The sequence below is a fragment of the Haliotis rufescens genome, unplaced genomic scaffold (genome assembly GCF_023055435.1).
Source record: "Haliotis rufescens isolate VD_foot unplaced genomic scaffold, xgHalRufe1.0.p SCAF_15, whole genome shotgun sequence".
Taxonomy (NCBI): Eukaryota; Metazoa; Mollusca; class Gastropoda; order Lepetellida; family Haliotidae; genus Haliotis; species Haliotis rufescens.
In genome coordinates, this window is record NW_025963835.1 from 16,057,219 (window position 1) to 16,075,441 (window position 18,223).

At 40.4% G+C, this 18,223-nt stretch overlaps 1 protein-coding gene across 3 annotated transcripts; it reads left to right on the forward strand.

The window, feature by feature from the left end:
• The first annotated feature begins 3,884 nt into the window (after positions 1-3,884).
• Positions 3,885-9,517, forward strand: LOC125380058. 3 transcript variants are annotated; one of them, XM_048396200.1, is made up of 5 exons: positions 3,885-4,009; positions 4,205-4,370; positions 5,868-6,011; positions 6,937-7,095; positions 8,719-9,517. In XM_048396200.1, exons 2-5 carry the CDS (start codon positions 4,229-4,231, stop codon positions 8,913-8,915), a joined length of 642 nt encoding a protein of 213 aa, XP_048252157.1. In that variant the 5' UTR covers positions 3,885-4,009; positions 4,205-4,228; the 3' UTR covers positions 8,916-9,517. The 3 variants fall into 3 exon arrangements, with proteins under 3 accessions (XP_048252157.1, XP_048252158.1, XP_048252156.1); XM_048396199.1 differs by having other exon boundaries at positions 3,912-4,009; positions 4,192-4,370; XM_048396201.1 differs by lacking the exon at positions 5,868-6,011 and having other exon boundaries at positions 3,904-4,009; positions 4,192-4,370.
• The last annotated feature ends 8,706 nt before the right edge of the window (positions 9,518-18,223 follow it).

Genomic DNA, 18,223 nt, shown 5'->3' on the forward strand with positions numbered 1-18,223 from the left:
AATTAGACAGTGGGCCCGCTCGGCTGACAGCCCCAGGCAAGAGTGATATCTACAATGAACTACTGTGAAATTTAGCATCATTTGAAGAATGCTGAAGATAGCAGTTACTCGAACAAAATCGGTATCGCCTAAACGCCTGGTAGATTTCCAAGAATCTTAAAATACACCATGGTCATTAAATAGGGTTACGATGAAGGTACATTGTTCGGTAGCGGTTTGATATTGTCGGGACCGTGGCGGTCATTAATTTCTCCATGTTTTGTTTATAGCCCATCACTGCACAGAAGATTTTTTTTATAAAGTTTAACCCCATCAGTGTTATATCAGGGTTCCCTGTTCAGAGATAACCACATGATTGTCCGGATCTTCATCCGTAACTATGGCAACAGTGGCGGAAGGTATGTGGTTGCAGTCCGTCGAGTGTATGGTACAACATGTATACATGCACAGACTTGATAGTAACTGAAAAATCCTGCGTTGCGGTTCTATCATTGGGCGTATGGGAGTACCGCATGATAGGTGAACAATATTCCAAGTAACATTATGCATTATGTAATGACAATATTTCTATTAAAACAATATTTCACGAGTGCAACGTATTTTCAAATTGTGTTTGACTATCATTGATATAACACATGACAGATATTGATTTTCACTTTCGCTTTCAAGATGTTCAAGATGGCTGCGTGTATGCGACACGCTCATGTTTCTAAAACGTTTTCTGTGAAAAACCCAACTGTTAGTGTTGAAAAACGGAAAAAAACTCGTTACTTAGGGAAATTAGCCCGGTAATACTGAAATGGGTTTAGGTGTCACGATATTGGGTGGAAAGTTTGGTATTTGCTGCATGTATCTTCGTTTGTTTTTATGTATCTATATTTTATGAGCTATAACAAATTAAGTAGTTTTAGTGATTACACAATTCTGTTACATAATTTATTCACCACTCCAAAAGCCGATTTCCCCTTCACAAGATATTGCTCCATAATGTGTACTATTTAACAAAGTTAACTGTCTCATGGGCATATTTTTTGTGAAACCTAAGGATACAGTATGACTGTATTGTAAAGGTATAGACTTTATACAGACAAGGGCAGATTCAGGAGAGAGCGCCAAGTTGCCTTACATACATCTTGGGAGGAGCGGTGCGTCTGTCCCACTATGATAATCGGCGTGCTTGGATTTAGAAGACATTGCACCAAAGAAAATATGTTATTCACTGGATATCCAGTATTGATTGTTTATTTTTAGCGCGGCACTCATCTATATTCCAGCTGTATGACGGCGGTGTATAAATAATCGAATCACGACCCGACGATCCAGTGATTGACATCATGAGCATCGATCTACGCAATTGGGATAAGATGACATGCATTAACCAAGTCAGCGAGCCTTACCACCCGATCCCGTTAGTCGCCTCTTACGACAATTAGTGACGCCTCTTGCGACAAAAATGTTTTCTGAAGACCTATTCTACCTCGGACCTTCACGGGTCAGATGTCCAGTATTGTGGGTTCATACTTCATGAACATACTGTAGAAATGTATGTGTGGAAACAAATGAAACAGTAACATTAATACAAATATCCTGTGTCTCACAAAACTCCAATCTCCTATCCCTCTTCACATGGTCATAAGTGTAAATGTCATATGCGCGATACGGACAAAACATACATGTGTTTCCGCTAACTCGTCTGACCCATCGATCAATGTATTACTCTGTTAAATCATTCATATCTATAACTACACGTAGGTGTTAATGAAATTTGAAATTTTTCGCGTATTATTTTTTCAGTCCACTTTATTTGAAACGGATAAGCTACCTGAAACACTTCACAGCCTACACTCACACTACGAGTGAGTGAGTGAGTGAGTGAGTGAGTTGGGTTTAACGCCGCTTTTAACAATATTCCAGTTATATCACGGCGTGTCAGCTTAATGTGGGAGGAAAGCCCGAAGTGATGCAGGTCTCAGACGTTTACCACTTCGGTGAAACCCACAAGCACGGGTATGGTGCTGACAAACCTAGAAACATAATCGGGGCGAACCGGGATTCGAACCCACAATCATAGGTTTCTGGCGTGCCCAAGGGACGCAACTCTGCACAGCGAATCGCGGCGCCTTAGACGACTGGGCCACCCGTGCCCCCGTCACACTACGAAGTGATTCTAGATGAATGCTGACGTGCTTAACACCTTGTGTTTCAAATCAATAAAAAAAATCCAGGACTGCGATTAGGACCCACAAACATTAGAAGCTGCACACTAAACTCTTCAGGCCCTTATTTAATAAATTACAGCTTATTGTGATAAATAAATCGACATGTAAATTTACAGCAGGCCATAATATAAGGACCAACGGGCTTACGGGCAGGAGCTTATTTCAAACACTGTTCACACCTATTGTTGACATCAGTGTACAGCGAGTTGAGCGTTGCCAAGTATCATGCAATGAGACACAGTTCAACTTAGACGCTAGATACTGTAGATGATATGTTACTAGAACACCGGCATGTCGGGACCGACCATTTGATAATGTCGGGATGGCCTGGGACTTTGTATCGAGCTCAGGTATATTTTTAGCTACAGCTACAAAACCAGATCCTTTTTAACTTCAAGGCATGGGCCTGTTTTTTTAAAGAGAATAACACCTTACAGAAATGTAATTTTTGTGGCAAGCAGTTTCCTTTTTTTCAACAGAATGAAACATGATTACTTAATGTACAGGTAGGCGTAGTAGAATACTTTCCAAGTACGTATGTAATTGTCATATACACTACATATAGTATTCCTTGTGATACAAAACCGCCTCCGTGGTCTAGAGGTAGAGCGTCCGCCCGGAGAGCGGAAGGTCCAGGGTTCTATCCCTGGCCGCGTCATACCAAAAGACGTTAAAAGATGGTATTAAGGGGCTAAAACAAGGACTGGTCAGCTCGGAGTCAGTATACTGTGTCTGAGTGGGGTATTCATGTTAAACTGCGGCATGGTATCTCAGTGTGCTAGCACTATAAATCGGCATCAGTCCGGACTAGTACAAGCAGCCACACACACACATACACGTGCATGCACGTCGCTATGTAAGTGCAATAATCTTGGACGCGACGTTAAACCCCATCTCACCTCACCTCAGCTTGTGATACAAGCCATACGGATTGTGCAATATTTGTGCATGTCGTCGTTATATGTTGTGCTATATCTTGGCATACCACAAAACAGTTTTATGCGAAATTTAAAGCAATTTTCCCTTGGAAAAAATATAGGAATCGCGTGACACGAGTAGGTATTATATTTATGCATAAAGATTCCGAAAAAAACCACGAAACTATTTTTTTTAACTATTTATAAATTAACTAAATATGAATGCTATACCTAAATGCAGTTACACACGACATAGGACATCTTCAGAATCCTTGTCATAGGTTATAGGATGTTTAGAACATTAACATATTTTCGAGACCGTTTCACACTCTTCAGATGCACTAAATGCTGATGAGTTAAATGATGTACACCAACTATTAACTACGCTGAAATGAGTGAACAATAGCCTAGAAATACCACGGCGGGGGGCACCGGCCATAACATATTGTACCCGTGTGGGAAATCGAACAGACCACAGTGTACTCATGGATCTCATTCTAGTTGGCATTGTATCCTTCTGTCTTGTATCTGTATTTTCTACAGCTACATTTCGCTGGATAATTTCGTGCGTTGGTTTATGCTAACCATTAGGTTTCATCTCCCGAGGCAAGGGAGTTAACTGACGGTAAAAGTCCAGCTTCCACCTGGAAACTGGACTTTTTACAGTCAGTTAGCTCCCTTGTTTCGGGAACATGTTATTTGGTACGGTATCGCTCAAACGCATCCAAATGCAGAAACTAGGTTTTTCCCCGAGACTAAGATTAGCTTGACGTCACCCGAGCGATATTCTGTGAATTCGTGATCATATTCCTCAGTTCGACGGGGTTAAAAAGACTACACCAGATCAGGTGTGTTGTTCTTCTGCAACCAAAGGTACTGTGAAAAAACATCAAGTTGGACTGGTGATAATATTTGAAATAGATACCGCGTACGGTACACACATCTGTGTGTGGCCCTGCTATGAATTTGTATGTTAACTATTTGAACTATAATTGAGTACGTATATTTTTCAAAGCGGTATTTTTAACGGTACAAACAACATATAGTTCTACCAGGTATTAATTTCAGACTTTGTCACACAAGTGGCGGAACATGGCGACTGCCAGCGGAGGGTTGCAATGTCCTAGTGCCAACGCTAAATCTATTGAGGACAGAGTTCAACATGATTACAGAGCCCTCATAATAAAACACGTGCGTTGTGGGTCAATCATTGGACGCATGTGCGTGCCCGAAGGTATGTGGGACGTTAAGTTAAAATTTATGTGGCGTCTTTTCTGTGGGCACGTGTAGTGGTCTAGGGGAGGTAACTCCCTTTTCTTCACGTGCGCCGTTCACACTGCACGCTGATCAGGCATGGTGAATGTCACGTTCATATATATTACCATTCCTGAATAAATATCTTAAAGAACCTACTGAATGATTTGTTAATGCGACGGATTTAACAGTATGCATATTTTGTATTCAGATTTAGATAATACGTTATTATAAGGGTAACGCTATTTTTCAGGGCATTATCATTCGCAGAAGCCCGAGGTTTTCCATTAAGTGTCTATTTAATGTTCACAAGTAATCTCGACGCAGACCTACATTGTGCCGAAAATGCACCTAGTGGTTGGAAAGTCTGTTCCCTCTGGTTATATATGGTTCTAGATTTGTCAGCACCTTATCTATTCATGGGTTTCATCAAAGTAGTGACCCGTGAAGCTCCGGGTTAGTTTTGGTCTTTAGCAACACAGGCTTGTCGGGTGGTCAGGCTTGCTGACTTGGTTGATGCATGTCATCGTATCCCAATTGCGTGGATCGATGCTCATGATGTCAATCACTGGATTGTCTGGTCCAGACTCGATTATTTACTGACCGTCGTCATATAGCTGGAATATTGCATCACTTCGGACTTTCCTCCCACATCAAGCTACTGTCAAAGCGGCGTTGAACCCTCACAGCCACGAAATCACCACCAGCTGCCCTGTGTTCCTGCAGTCAAATCACTGCAGTGCGAGGCTATTGAAGAGACAATGATTTGTTTTTCAAAAGACAATTTACGGTAAATGATACTTTGATATTATTCATTTGGGTTGTTAACTCGAGATTTCATATTTCCCTTGAAAAAAATAATTATCTTTCATATATTGACATTAAAGATATTGTCTGCAACAAAAAAAATCATTATTGCAATGTGTTCTTTCAGACTTTTTGGTTCATATGGTTCATAAGGTAACACAATGGGATAATAAAATACTTACTTCACCGGTCATATGGTGAGGGGTTTCAGTATTCATGGACAGTATTATGAAACACATAGTACGCTAACAAAATTAGGATCAAGAAAAACATGTACAATGTCATAGATGGAGTATGAAGGCTTATTTTAGGTAACAAACTCATTTTAACGGTAACAGAGAATCATTGTTCTAAATGTGGCAATAATTGTATAATGATCTCTGCACACACATCCTGGTTTGGTGGCTTGATTGGCACCAACCATGTGGCAATTCCGGAACAGAATGGTTAATTACTGATAATTAAACGAAAAGACGGGAATAAGGATTTGGTGGGTTACGATGAGTGACCTGATCGTTTGCTTGGATCTGAACGGCATGGATAACTGATGCTGTCAATCGCTGGTCTGCCTGCTCTGTCTCGAGTATCTATGTGTATGTAGCAGGAACATTGCTGACTGCGTTGTCAGACATTACTCACTCACTCACTCACTCACTCATTTTACCTTCAGAGCACCAAGAAACAGTTAATAACATCATGGCTTTGGAAAACTTTCACCAACAGTCCCAAGCAACAAAGGCATTCCTTGACTATTTGAATACAAACGGGGAACCAAGAGACTATAACCTGTTTGCACAGATACTGGAGCTCGATGGTAGGTTCCAACAGATGATACTTTTTACTACCAATGAGCTTGTGGTACATGATGTGTTCTAGCCATCTAGTCGTTCTATTTCAACAGAAATGGTTGACAGGGTAAAACTGATTAGAAAATGTTAAATAAAAGAATCGCATTTGTGGATGACACTTGGACTTGTAAATTGACTGACCCCAACAAATATAACACGAAATCATAAACTTGATTATTGTAATTGTGAATACATAATTACCATCCGCGTATTATCTTAAACCTTTCATAAATATCCTTCATCATATGCTTAAGTTTCAACGACTCAGGCTCAAATAGATGCACCGACCATTTGATATTCGGGGGGGGGGGGGGGGCTGGGATTTTGTATTTAGACCAGATATTTATTCAGCTACAGCTGCAAAACCAGATATTTATTAATTTAAAACTATGAGCCAAAATATGTATTTCTTATCATCGCAATTTTTGTGGCAGACAATTTTTGTTTCTGCAATATGAAGCATAATTATTTTTTCAACAAATGTGGGGGACGTTTTTCTTTTTCGATAAAATCCCAGGCCCTCCCCAGAATATATCAAATTGTCAGCCCCTCAGTGGGTATCTGTAGAGTAAGTGAGTGAGACGGATTTAATGCCACTTTTAACTGTCATTTATATCACGGCGTACTAACTATGTAGGACAAAGACGGGCACGGTGCAGAAGGATCATAATCGGGGACACTTCAGGACTGGAACACACGACGCAGCTGATCACAAATAAGACTGCATGTTTAATATAAATTAAGCCATCTTCACTATAACGAATAGGTAATACTACAGCATGCTTAGCTTCATAAGCTCATACAGATAAATCACTTCTTCGTGTTGGTCAGTGTGAAGTTTCAATGTTCATGTGAATGCTCTGCTTGTATATTATATGTCTTTCACCCAAGGTTATGTCTATGTGTCTAAACTACTGCGTGGGGACGACACCCTTGATCCCAACACACACAGGGAGCAGTGCAGACTGATTCGGTTCTTCTGTAGAGACATCAGTGAGACGATCGACGTCAGTGTCCTGTATCCGAGGCTTGTGGAGGACGACTGGATGGGTGGGTGTTGAAATACATTAGGTCGATTGAAGTGTAATACCTATTTTGTAGCGGTCAGCAGTTGCCCAATAGTGTAAGGCGCCGCAATTCGCATTGCAAATGTGTGAGGTATGCCAAGTATTGAGAATGGAGTTCTTTAATCATATGTAATACTACATTGATAGTTCGTGATTCGGGTAAGCGGTACATTCCTTTGCGATATTTCGTAGACACAAACATGCGCGTGCATGCACGTCACTATTTAAGTGCAATAATCTTGGACGCGACGTTAAACCTAGCCCATGTGATGTGGATAAAATGATAACATTAGTGAAAACAGGGGGAACCTGTGGAAACGTTGAGATATTGTGTGTTTATGATATTGCAAACGAGGTAGGTTGATGGTACATGCGAGCAACATGTGTTTGTGTCAAAGATGTAGCAGTCTGGGATTGTTTATCCAAGAAATTGTCACACTTAAATCACTGAATTTTGGCAAACATTGATATGCATCTCGAACTTATTTCAACTGAATTGTATTGATGTTACCAGTACAGTACAGTTTCGCGCCGTATTGTTTCACTCAATCAGTATGTTTAATGCATTATTATTGTTATTTTAATACTTTGTGGGGTATCAGGAGCAGAATATAGATGTCCTCAATTAATTTAGGAGATAAACTTACTGTGTTTTGAAATTTGATGTAGTCCCACTGTAGAACAGATACCTCTTTATTATAATTCGGAACCTCGCGCTAAAGCGCTCGGTTCAATATTATGATAAAGAGGTATCTGTACATGTTCTGCAGTGGGACTACATCAAAGTCAACTTCTTTTGAGAAACTATGTGTTTTAAACACTTATTATGAACTACTCACGACTATGGTGTTTTTAATTTTGAACTTTAGTAATAATTGTTACATATATAACTACCTGTGACCACTTTTCGGAATATTCTAAGATTGCGGACTTGTGTGCCTGTGTTGTAACGCGTTGCAAGAGAGCGCCGTTTTCAAAGCGTTGTTGCCGTCATGGTAGAATGGAGATAAACCTACTGTGTTTTGAAATACCTATTTATTAAAATTTGAGGTATCTACTCTACTGTGGGACTACATCAAATTTCAAAACACAGTAGGTTTATCTCCTAGTTCTTGTCGGCAGGACCCGTGAAGATCCGGGGTAGAATAAATCTTCTGCAACCCATGCTTGCTGTAAAAGTCGACTCTGCTTGTCGTAAGAGGCGACTAACGGGATCGGGTGGTCAGGCTCGCTGACTTGATTTGAAGCATGTCATCGATCCCAATTGCGTGGATCGATGCTCATGATGTCAATCACTGGATTGTCTGGTCCAGACTCGATTATTTACAGACCGCCGTCATATAGCTGGAATATTGCTGAGTGCGGCGTAAAACAACCAACCAATCAATCTTGTCGGCAGAGTGAACTTAAATAGTAATTGGTAGTCATGCGCTAGCGAGACTGGGTGTGTGGCATGCTTATGGTACCCTGACGGCGTGGGACGTTGCTCGTGATATCAACCACTTGTTTGTTTATTTTGATTATGTATAGACCGCCTTCATGAAGATGAGATAGGGTTTACTGCTGCATTAAAACAAGACAATATTTTTTTAACTTTTATTTTAAGACGACGAAGATGGACAACTGCTGCACAGACTGGCTGACAACAACGGCCGAATCTCCGCTGCTAAATGGCTTATATCAGTTGTACTGCCTCGACGTAAGGAAAACTGGTTCAAACAGTTTCTTCAACTTTTATGGGATTGTGGCTCTAACAGTCTAGTTGAACTGATTGATGAAGATTTCCATACCATTAACAGTTAGCGACTGCGATCCTTAACCAAGACATTGTCAGCCCTGCCGTGCATTACGATATGAACTTTACATTGCAGTTGAGCCGATGTCTCATAAGGCGCACGTCTTAAGGCCCCTCTACACAAGGCTGCGACCTTTGTGCCACCTTTGAGTGATCAAAAACTGGCTAGGACGTTCAATGTCGCCTAAACCCAGAAAATCATGTTTCTATGTACCTGCCCAGCAGATGTTCACCAGTAAGTGCTCGAGTCTGCAACCAAAATGAAACACTTCAGGTACACGCCCTCTATTTATAGGCAGGCTGAGGAGGCACTACAGGTAGCTCAAAGGAAGCAGTAAAGAGGCAGAAGCATTGCCATGGTGTCTCAAGGGTTGCCGTGGTCGCCGAATGGAGGCACGGCGGTCGCCAAGGTCATCGTTCAATGCACGATGTTGGTCGCCCAAAGGAAGCACAAGGGAGGCAGAAGCGTCGCCCATGATTGACGGGAAAATATTTCAGCAGAACGCATCTGTTACCTGGCGACCATTGGGCGATCACTGTGCCTTCATTCTGCATCAGCGGCAATGCTTGTGCCTCCCTGCTGCCTCCTTTGAGCCACCTTTGAACAACCAACCTCCTCGGCGACCTTTGTGCAACTGTTTTGAACATGTTCAAAAATTGACGGCGTCCATGGCGATGTCTGAACCTCCTGTGTACCACCTTGGAACGACCTAGGCAACCATTCTGCCTCCTTTGAGCCTCCAACGACAACCTGGCAAATTTTATGGTCGCACACGGGAGGCACAAAGGTCGCCATCCTTTGTAATTAAGGCCCCATTAGATCTGCACCACCTCAGGCTTCTTTCCTATATTAAGCCTTATGTAACAGTAATTATTTCTGGGGGATTTTTTGATGAAGAACTTGAAATCATACGCGCATTCTGATTGGTTTGTCATGTATTCTAAAATGACCCATTTTAACTGAGTAAGTATATTTGTCTTTGTATTTGTATTCAGATGCAGGAATCATAGTCCTGTCAGTTTGTGTTTGGTGAACGCAGTTCGCGCCCCAGTTTCACCTACAGGGTATGCTTGTAATTTCTAGTGTATTAATGTAATCATTAATTGTATTTATCATATTATTACACATGTATAGGGATACAATGTATATATAGTTATTGTGAATTATAACACATCCTTCAATGTATTTGTTAGAAGCATGAGTTCTTTCTATTTTTATGATGTCGTCGGTACGACGCTGTGAATGAAGATAATATTATATGACTGCATGTGAATGTGATGTGCCCTTACATATTTATGTTTATATATATATATATATAATCTTAAAAGTGATTTGTCATCAACTTCGGCCACCTCACAGTTGTGTGACCGTTCATATATATGGCACTATTTGTTACACTTCCCTATGTTCCAGTTTTGGATTATTTATGAAGTTTATACTCATAATATGGTCGTTCAGAGTTTGTTTTGGTTTTGAAAACAAACTATATTTTAACCCGGGTGCAGGACATTTCCCCCAAATGCACTTTTCCCCACATTAAATATATAAATGATATGATTTATATCACAGTCTGTTTTCTTTACAATTTGACAAACTATAATGATATGAAAATAAAAATTCATCATCACTTGTAAACTTCACTAACGTTTCACCAGCTTGAATCCGTTACAGGTTGTCTTTGAGATCGCTACTCGATACTATGTGGTTTTAAGTGTTAAAGAGGACGCCTTCTGCTTTACCACTCTTTGGGGCCCATGTGCGTGAGTAGGGTACACATATTTATTGTGAGTTTGGATATTTTTCTCTTTTTGTCTAAATAAAATTTCTATTTTCGGATATTGATATGATTTCATTTGTTATCTTTGGCTGCTCTATTTATATACGTTCGGGTACTGTTCATCTCTCAGAAATAGAGTTAGTTTGGCCTTCGTTCTTGCATCTCTTGGCTTCAGAAGATATATGATAGATAGCGGATCTAATTGCAGTTCTTGTTTTAACCGAGCCCAGGCTGGGGCCTATACTTGACATTCCAGTAACAATTCAGGTTGATTGCAAGATGGACATACCTTGTCATAGTGTTTTTTTGTGACCGAGTCTTGGGCGTGAGATGGCTACTTCAACTTTCCTTTCATTTGAATATGGGTACGGCTTTTGGTGGATCTTGGGTTGAATTTTGTATAGCCATCTGCCGATCTTACTTGCGTCTCTCTGGGCTTGCCGTCTTTCGGGTATGGAGGCTTTGATTTTGCTTTTTTATCTCTAGATAACTGAAGGGAATAGGCTGTATCTCCGCTTGTCGAGAGCCAGCTTCCCCAGGGTGTGTCTGCTTTTTCATGTCCGTGAATATCTATGTGAGACCTGTTGCCCTTGGTCCGATAGTTTTGTATATATTGGTACAGAATATTATTGATTCTCTGTTTGTTTGGTCTCGAGTTTGAGTTTCTGCTGCTGAAGGCTTGAAGTGCTCAGTGGAAGGCCTCACAGCCATAGTCAATTTTTGATCTGGTAAATGATTTGTAGAGTGTCCCTCGATGTACCACAAGATGAGCATGACATTGCCCGCAATACGTTCAGGTCTTTATGACATCTGTTTTCCACATATTCTATATGTTTGCTTCAAGTGAGGGTTGTTTTAGGATCGCCCCTAGACATTTTGCGGATTTTTAGACTTTGATTGGTTTGCCAATCACGGGACATCATAGCATATTTTCCTCTGCGTTTGAATAGAACTCACACAGTTTTTTTCACTTGAAAGAGTGAACCCCCATTTATTAAACAACGGCAAAGCGACGTAACTCTACCGGATCAAACTTCCTCTGTTTTCGCTGGTTCCCGGCGGTATCTCGATTGTGTTGGGTAATTCCGAGTCACGCGAGAACCAGCGAACGGAGATTTTTCCATTTATCACTGTCCCACACTGAATCGGCCATGAGCGCCTTGGAGCGTGACCACCCACAGGTGAGGCACACACTAATTAGCGGTTCTACTATATATTGTATATGAACTTCTTCTTAGTGCCCACTCCCTCTTTGTATAGTCTCCCTGAGAATACATGTGTGAGTGAGTAAACATTGCTTTACGCCTCATCACCATTAAAGCCAGGGGCATCTTTATTCAGTTAAGATGCCTTTCCCGGTTTCTAGTCTGTTTGTGTACTAGCGATGACAGTATTGTGTCTGTCATCCACAGATTAGGCCAATTCGAGGAGGAACTTCTTGATAACAAGGTTGACATGCTCCGTCTAGAACAAAAGGTACTAAATATTATAGATGATGATGATTCAGGATGAGATGGGTCAATTTCCCGACTGTATCCCGAAGGGGACAAAGGTCTGGCATCGCGAGAACTCAGGAGGTGTCTTTGATAGAGATATAAATAAACTGGTAACAGAACTACATAAGTGTGGCGTTTATGCTGCTTATCTCAAGGCTGACAATGAGCGATTCGTGGAGTCACATCAGACGTGTCAGTCCCCAATATCTAAACTGAAATTAGCTCTTGATTCTGCCCTAGCCAAATTACATCCAACCTCTAATCCTAGGTCACCTGTTTCGACAACGTCATTGGCGACATTCAGACCAGAGGAGAAAAAAGGTAGGATTCTGATAGCTCCACTCTGGTCAAGCGCCAAGCATCAGTTCCGTCAACTCAACATTAGCAGCAAGGGGGCTAGTTCTTTACTCATATGTTTGATTCCCTGAATTCTTGGATTCTACTTCCAACAAAAGAATGTTTAGTACGTTTCATTTCATGTGTTAATGCAGCTCTATCCTATCAGATAAAACCGGTTAAATATGAAATACACTTATGATCCACCAATTGATCCTTTTAATCACTTCAAGGAAACTGAAGTTTAGATTTAGATTTGATAACCAGACACTGCTGATCATTCTTGATCACTCACTACCAAGGTATTTTTGTGTAAATATTTTTTGTAAACACTTTGACCATCTTCGTTACCGGTTTTCTATGTAGGGATAGGTATTTAAATAAGTGCTGTCTTGTTTACCCATCCCAATTTTCAGTTGAAATATAAAAAAATATGTTTAAACCACATGTCCAAAGTTTCGATTTTGTATCAATTGTTTTCATATTACTACTAATGACAATATAGCATTGATGGTCAACCTCTTACTATGCTGTAGTTATAATGATGATTAACATGATTATTTGGTATGGAGGTACAAAGTGCGTTAGCGATCGTATGTGTTATACATTGTATGGTAGCATAAATGGTCATCACAATAAACAACAGACAAATTGATGTTGGCGTTTTACACACAAAGTAGTAATTAGAAGAGATAAGGTAATTGAAGCCAGCCATACGTCCATGAGTGTGTGGTTCTGTATATTAACAATTGGAAGTGATGTAACAATAGACAGGGTGAAGCAGGGATCATGCATACAGGGATAACTGCAAACATGTTTGAAGTCAGTGGACCAGATGAGTTACAGTTTTGTAGCAGTTTTGGGACATGATCAAGACATCGCGTCACATATGTATCAGCATCGCAACATTTTAAAACATGTTGAATGTGCGATGTTCTTCGTTATCATAAAGCGAAGTACAACCTTTTTCACGTGACCTAAGTATTAAAAGGATAGCAAGATATCCTAATGGTTCATCTTGTCTAAAGTTTGGGTCCAATTTTACAAAATTGGTACAGTGTGCTTTACGTCACAGTTAACCGTGTTCGTCAACTATAGGAAGGTAAGTAGATAGGTGAACCTCAACCTGACCACTACGAGATTGAAGACTGTGGCAGTTATCTACCCTGTCCGGATCAAGGATCCGCTATCAGCCAGGCACACAATTTACTGTAGTCTACTCTTAGGACAAGCATATGGTCCTGTGGATTACTCTGAGTGAGAGAGTGAGTGAGTTAAAATTTTACATCGCATCGGCAGTATTGCAGCCATATCGCGATGAGAACAAGGTAGTTTCTACAATTAAAGACCTGTCGACAAAGGACAGTAAAACAGTAAGGTAAATATCACAGTTTAGATATAAAACAAACCTAAGCAATAATAAAACAAAGAAGTTTTTAGCAGATTTTTTTCTATAAATTAAAACCAGGGGATTATTCTGACCCGACATCCCTGTGCGATATTTCCGTAATAACTACTTATTAAGTTTATAACATGTAAGGTCCCTGTCTATATTTCTGTCCATACATAGCCTTTTAGGAATTATTGTCAAATCATTTCACAAGTTCGTGATCTCCCAAATGTTGTTCAGTTCAGTTCACTCCCTTATATACAAATATAGTGGAAATATAGTATCTCAACATTGACTCACGGGGTTCTGCCTGTTTTTGGGTTAATTGGAGTACTTTAAACGCTGTAGACAGAGGAGAGTGAGTGAATGAAATGGACATCCAGCGTTATTTGGGTAGAATCCGATGTCCTATCACTTCGGTCAGTGTTTAATTTTGTATAGAATCTGAAAGTAACCCAGGCTCTAGATGTTTGACCCCTTGTTTTAGCTCCTTAATGCCGAGCGCCAGACAGGGTAACAACAAGTACCATCTTTAAACGTCTTTTGATATGACACGGCCGGGGATCGAACCCGGGCACACGCTCAACCACTAGACCACATGGCGACACAGAAGGACACTATTAATAGTTATTATTTGTCAAGAGTCTCTCAAAAGAGACTTGTTAATCATTATTTTCCTATTTCATGAATTCAATATTTCACAAAATGAATTATCGAAGTTATATCATAACTCATTTTTTATATCATGACATATTTATTGATACAATGAGTTCACTTTATAGATACCAATAAACGAGTTTGTTATGTCTAAAACTTGACTTTATGATAATTCATTCTTTGATATCACATATTGATATGTGGGGGGCTCGGGTGGCCCAGTCGTCTAAGGCGCCGCGATTCGCTGTTTCTCAGCACCATACCTGTGCTCGTGGGTTTCACCGAAGTGGTAAACGTCTGAGACCTGCATCACTTCGGGTTTTCCTCCCACATTAAGCTGACATGCCGTGATATAACTGGAATACTGTTAAAAGCGGCGCGAAACCCAACTGACTCATTCACATATTGATATGTAAAATACATGGGGTTTATAGACATCTTAAACATTGTGACATCAATGTATGAAGTATTGATATTATTAAATAGGGGAAAATAGTAACATGGTGCTTCATAAGTCCCAGGGTCGAGGACTGATGCTTATTGAGGTGCATCATAAGACTAGATAGCGATTTAACACTACTTCGCCCTGTTTAATGTTTATTGCGGTGCTTCTATTGCCATTCCACTGATGTTTATGGTGAAAACATAATAATCACAAACATAGACGAGACAACCACCAAGGGAGATTACTCTGAATGACCGACGGAAACAGCTGAAGCATTCGTGACCAACTCGTGTTATTCCAGTACAAGCCGAATAGCGACTCGTGCCCCTCTCATGGCCATTTTTGCGACCGGGTTCCGTTATAGCGCAAACGGGCATTCCCAAAACAATTGTCAACTCGTTGCGTAATAGTTCACATATTATTTCCCCATGTATTATATATATTTCAGATGCAATTTAAAGCACATTGGTACGTGCGGAATTATACAGTATGATTGAACACATTTAACTGTCTTGGGTATATTTTAGATGCAAGACATATGTAAAATCAAAATGATTTCTGAACGATTCTTTGACGAAGAACTTCAAATTATACGCGTATTCTGATTGGTTTGTCGTATTTTCGCACATAACATTCATCGATAGGGGGACGAGTCTTCTTGCAGGTTACGGAAAGGGGCGAGTGGTGACGAATGCAGCTGAAGGTTTCGACAGAACCTATGTATTCCATCCCTGCCATGCAGGCATTGACGAATGGCCTCTATTGTCTATACAGGTCGGTTCATATAATCAAATAGAATATGATAAAGATCAAACGGTGCTGTCGGAAATAGAAATTATCTGAGTTTTGACCCTTAAATCTTTGCGTTGAAGGTTGTGAGTACCAATCACGTAAATAAACTACAAAGAAAGTAAATACTGCTTCTGATTTGAACAGGGTAGTCAGAAACAATAAGAAAATGACCATACGCGGATCCAGAGGGGAGTATACACCCAACCATTTACTAAGCATACCAATGTAATATCTAAAGTAATCCAATACTAATAATACTAGTGTTGCTTACTACAAAAATACATGTAATTACATTATTTGGTGATAGGTTTTGTACAAAAGTAACAAATATTGGCTTGTTTTGTGCTAACCAACGCAAATTATTTCCGAAATATGTGCTTGAATTTTGTGAATTTTTAATACACTCGTCTTATTTGAAACAAGTTGTGCACCCTCACTTTCCAAACGCTGCATGCTCTTGAAGGACACTTCACTTAAAAAAAAACATGGAAATGGGTCAATGTTGAATGTCTGAACCTCGTGGTATCAACATGAAAAGTAGATGACAGAAACAAGAAACCAAATCAGACATTTATTTGACGTATTGATTAAAGACTGATCAACTACAGGGACGAGTGAGTGAGTGAGTATGGTTTTACGCCGCTTTTAGCAATATTCCAGCAATATCATGGCGGGGTACACCAGAAATGGGCTTCACACATTGTACCCATGTCGGGAATCGAACCCGGGTCTTCGGTGTGACGAGCGAACGCTTTAACCACTAGGCTACCGACCGCCCCCAGATTATAAGAGACACCCTAACATGATTGATACATATATAGGCATGGATGTTTTCAACCACATTTGAATCGCCCATGTACTTAGGCAGGAGGTCCTGATACTGAATAAATTCTTTATCTTGATCTTGAAATGATTTGATTATTGTATTGTGCTGCTCCTTCATGAGTTCTTGGTTGACACCTGAACATTATTGCGAGTGACATTCTGTAATTGTTCTTGTCATGATATACAAAGCGACTACAACTGCGGAATGTATATCGACACACGTCTTGGACACAACATGGTTGTGTTTCATATGCGCTGTAGTACTTTATGAAAATAAGATAGGACAAGGTAACGTGAATACTACATATGAATATAATAGGGTCATGGCGACCGATTATTGACAATCTTTGTCTGAGTGAACACTAAACTCTAAAGGCCAACTACCATGTAGCCATGACATGACACAATTTAATTGCCATTAAATGAAATATGCTTATACCTTTTGTCAGTCCCCATTATATAGTACATTCAGACACCTTAAGTGAACAGTGCAACAATGTCACTCCTTATTAATTACTGTTAACATTCATGACTTGTGTCAGAGGACCTTGGCTAAATTAACCTTGGGTCAGAGTGAGTGAGTGAGTATGGTTTTACGCCGCTTTTAGCAATATTGCAGCAATATCATGGCGGGGTACACCAGAAATGGGCTTCACACATTGTACCAATGTCGGGATTCGAACCCGGATCTTCGGCCGCGAAGCGAACGCTTTAACCACTAGGCTATTCAACTGCTCCTCTTGCATATAGGAACATGCGACTACCCATGCATGCGTCACAGCGCGTTGTTAATAGCTAATAACATTCAATTTATATATTTGTATGCCTTGACCTCTCATTGAATCTGGCCAGTTGTTTAATGTTGTTATCTGCAACTGTTTGAAGCTGCAGGTCCATCTGCCTAAGTACCCCCAACGTAATTACCACCTTGTTGTAGAAGCAGTCAGCGGGATCAGTCTTTCAGAAACCTCGACCCGTGAAGATCCGGGGTAGAATAGGTCTTCAGCAACCCATGTTTGCTGTCAGGCCCCCTGATTTGTTTGATGCATGTCATCGTATCCCAATTGCGTGGATCGATGCTCATGATGTCAATCACTGGAGTGCCCAATGCCGCTGGGCTCACGAGGCAGAGCTCGATATCAGCTGATAGTTTACGAACGCCTGGATCGCTTAGTCATTTCACCTTGGTGCAACATCACCTGCTTAGTGATAACCGAGTATTCTTTACACCCATAGATAGTGACCATGTGCACAGTGGCAACACTGATTACATATACCTGTACTTAAAGCCAAACAATCAGTACTATAAAACGCTATCTTTCACCGAGGGGTAGACATACTTGCTAAACTAAAGATGTCACAGTACCATGCTCGCTCGCTCGCTCGCTCGCTCACTCACTCGCGATATCCATATATGGGAATTACTAGATTTCCTAACTGGCAATATCTTTGTCGAATTTATTTTCGAGAATAGGTCATTTAGGAAAGTAGTAGGTATCCCCATGGGAACTAACTGTAACCCTCTCGTAGCTGCTATGTGTCTCGTTTCATACGAGTCGGACTGTTCAACTACTGTATTTAAGTACGACAAATAAAA

Bases quoted from the DNA above. Each gene is read 5' to 3' on its own strand.
- LOC125380058 (XM_048396200.1), top strand. From the start codon at position 4,229: ATGGCGACTGCCAGCGGAGGGTTGCAATGTCCTAGTGCCAACGCTAAA. The intron at 6,012-6,936 runs GTAGGTTCCAAC...CTTTCACCCAAG, and splicing joins ACAGATACTGGAGCTCGATG to GTTATGTCTATGTGTCTAAA. The intron at 7,096-8,718 runs GTGGGTGTTGAA...TTTTATTTTAAG, and splicing joins TGTGGAGGACGACTGGATGG to ACGACGAAGATGGACAACTG.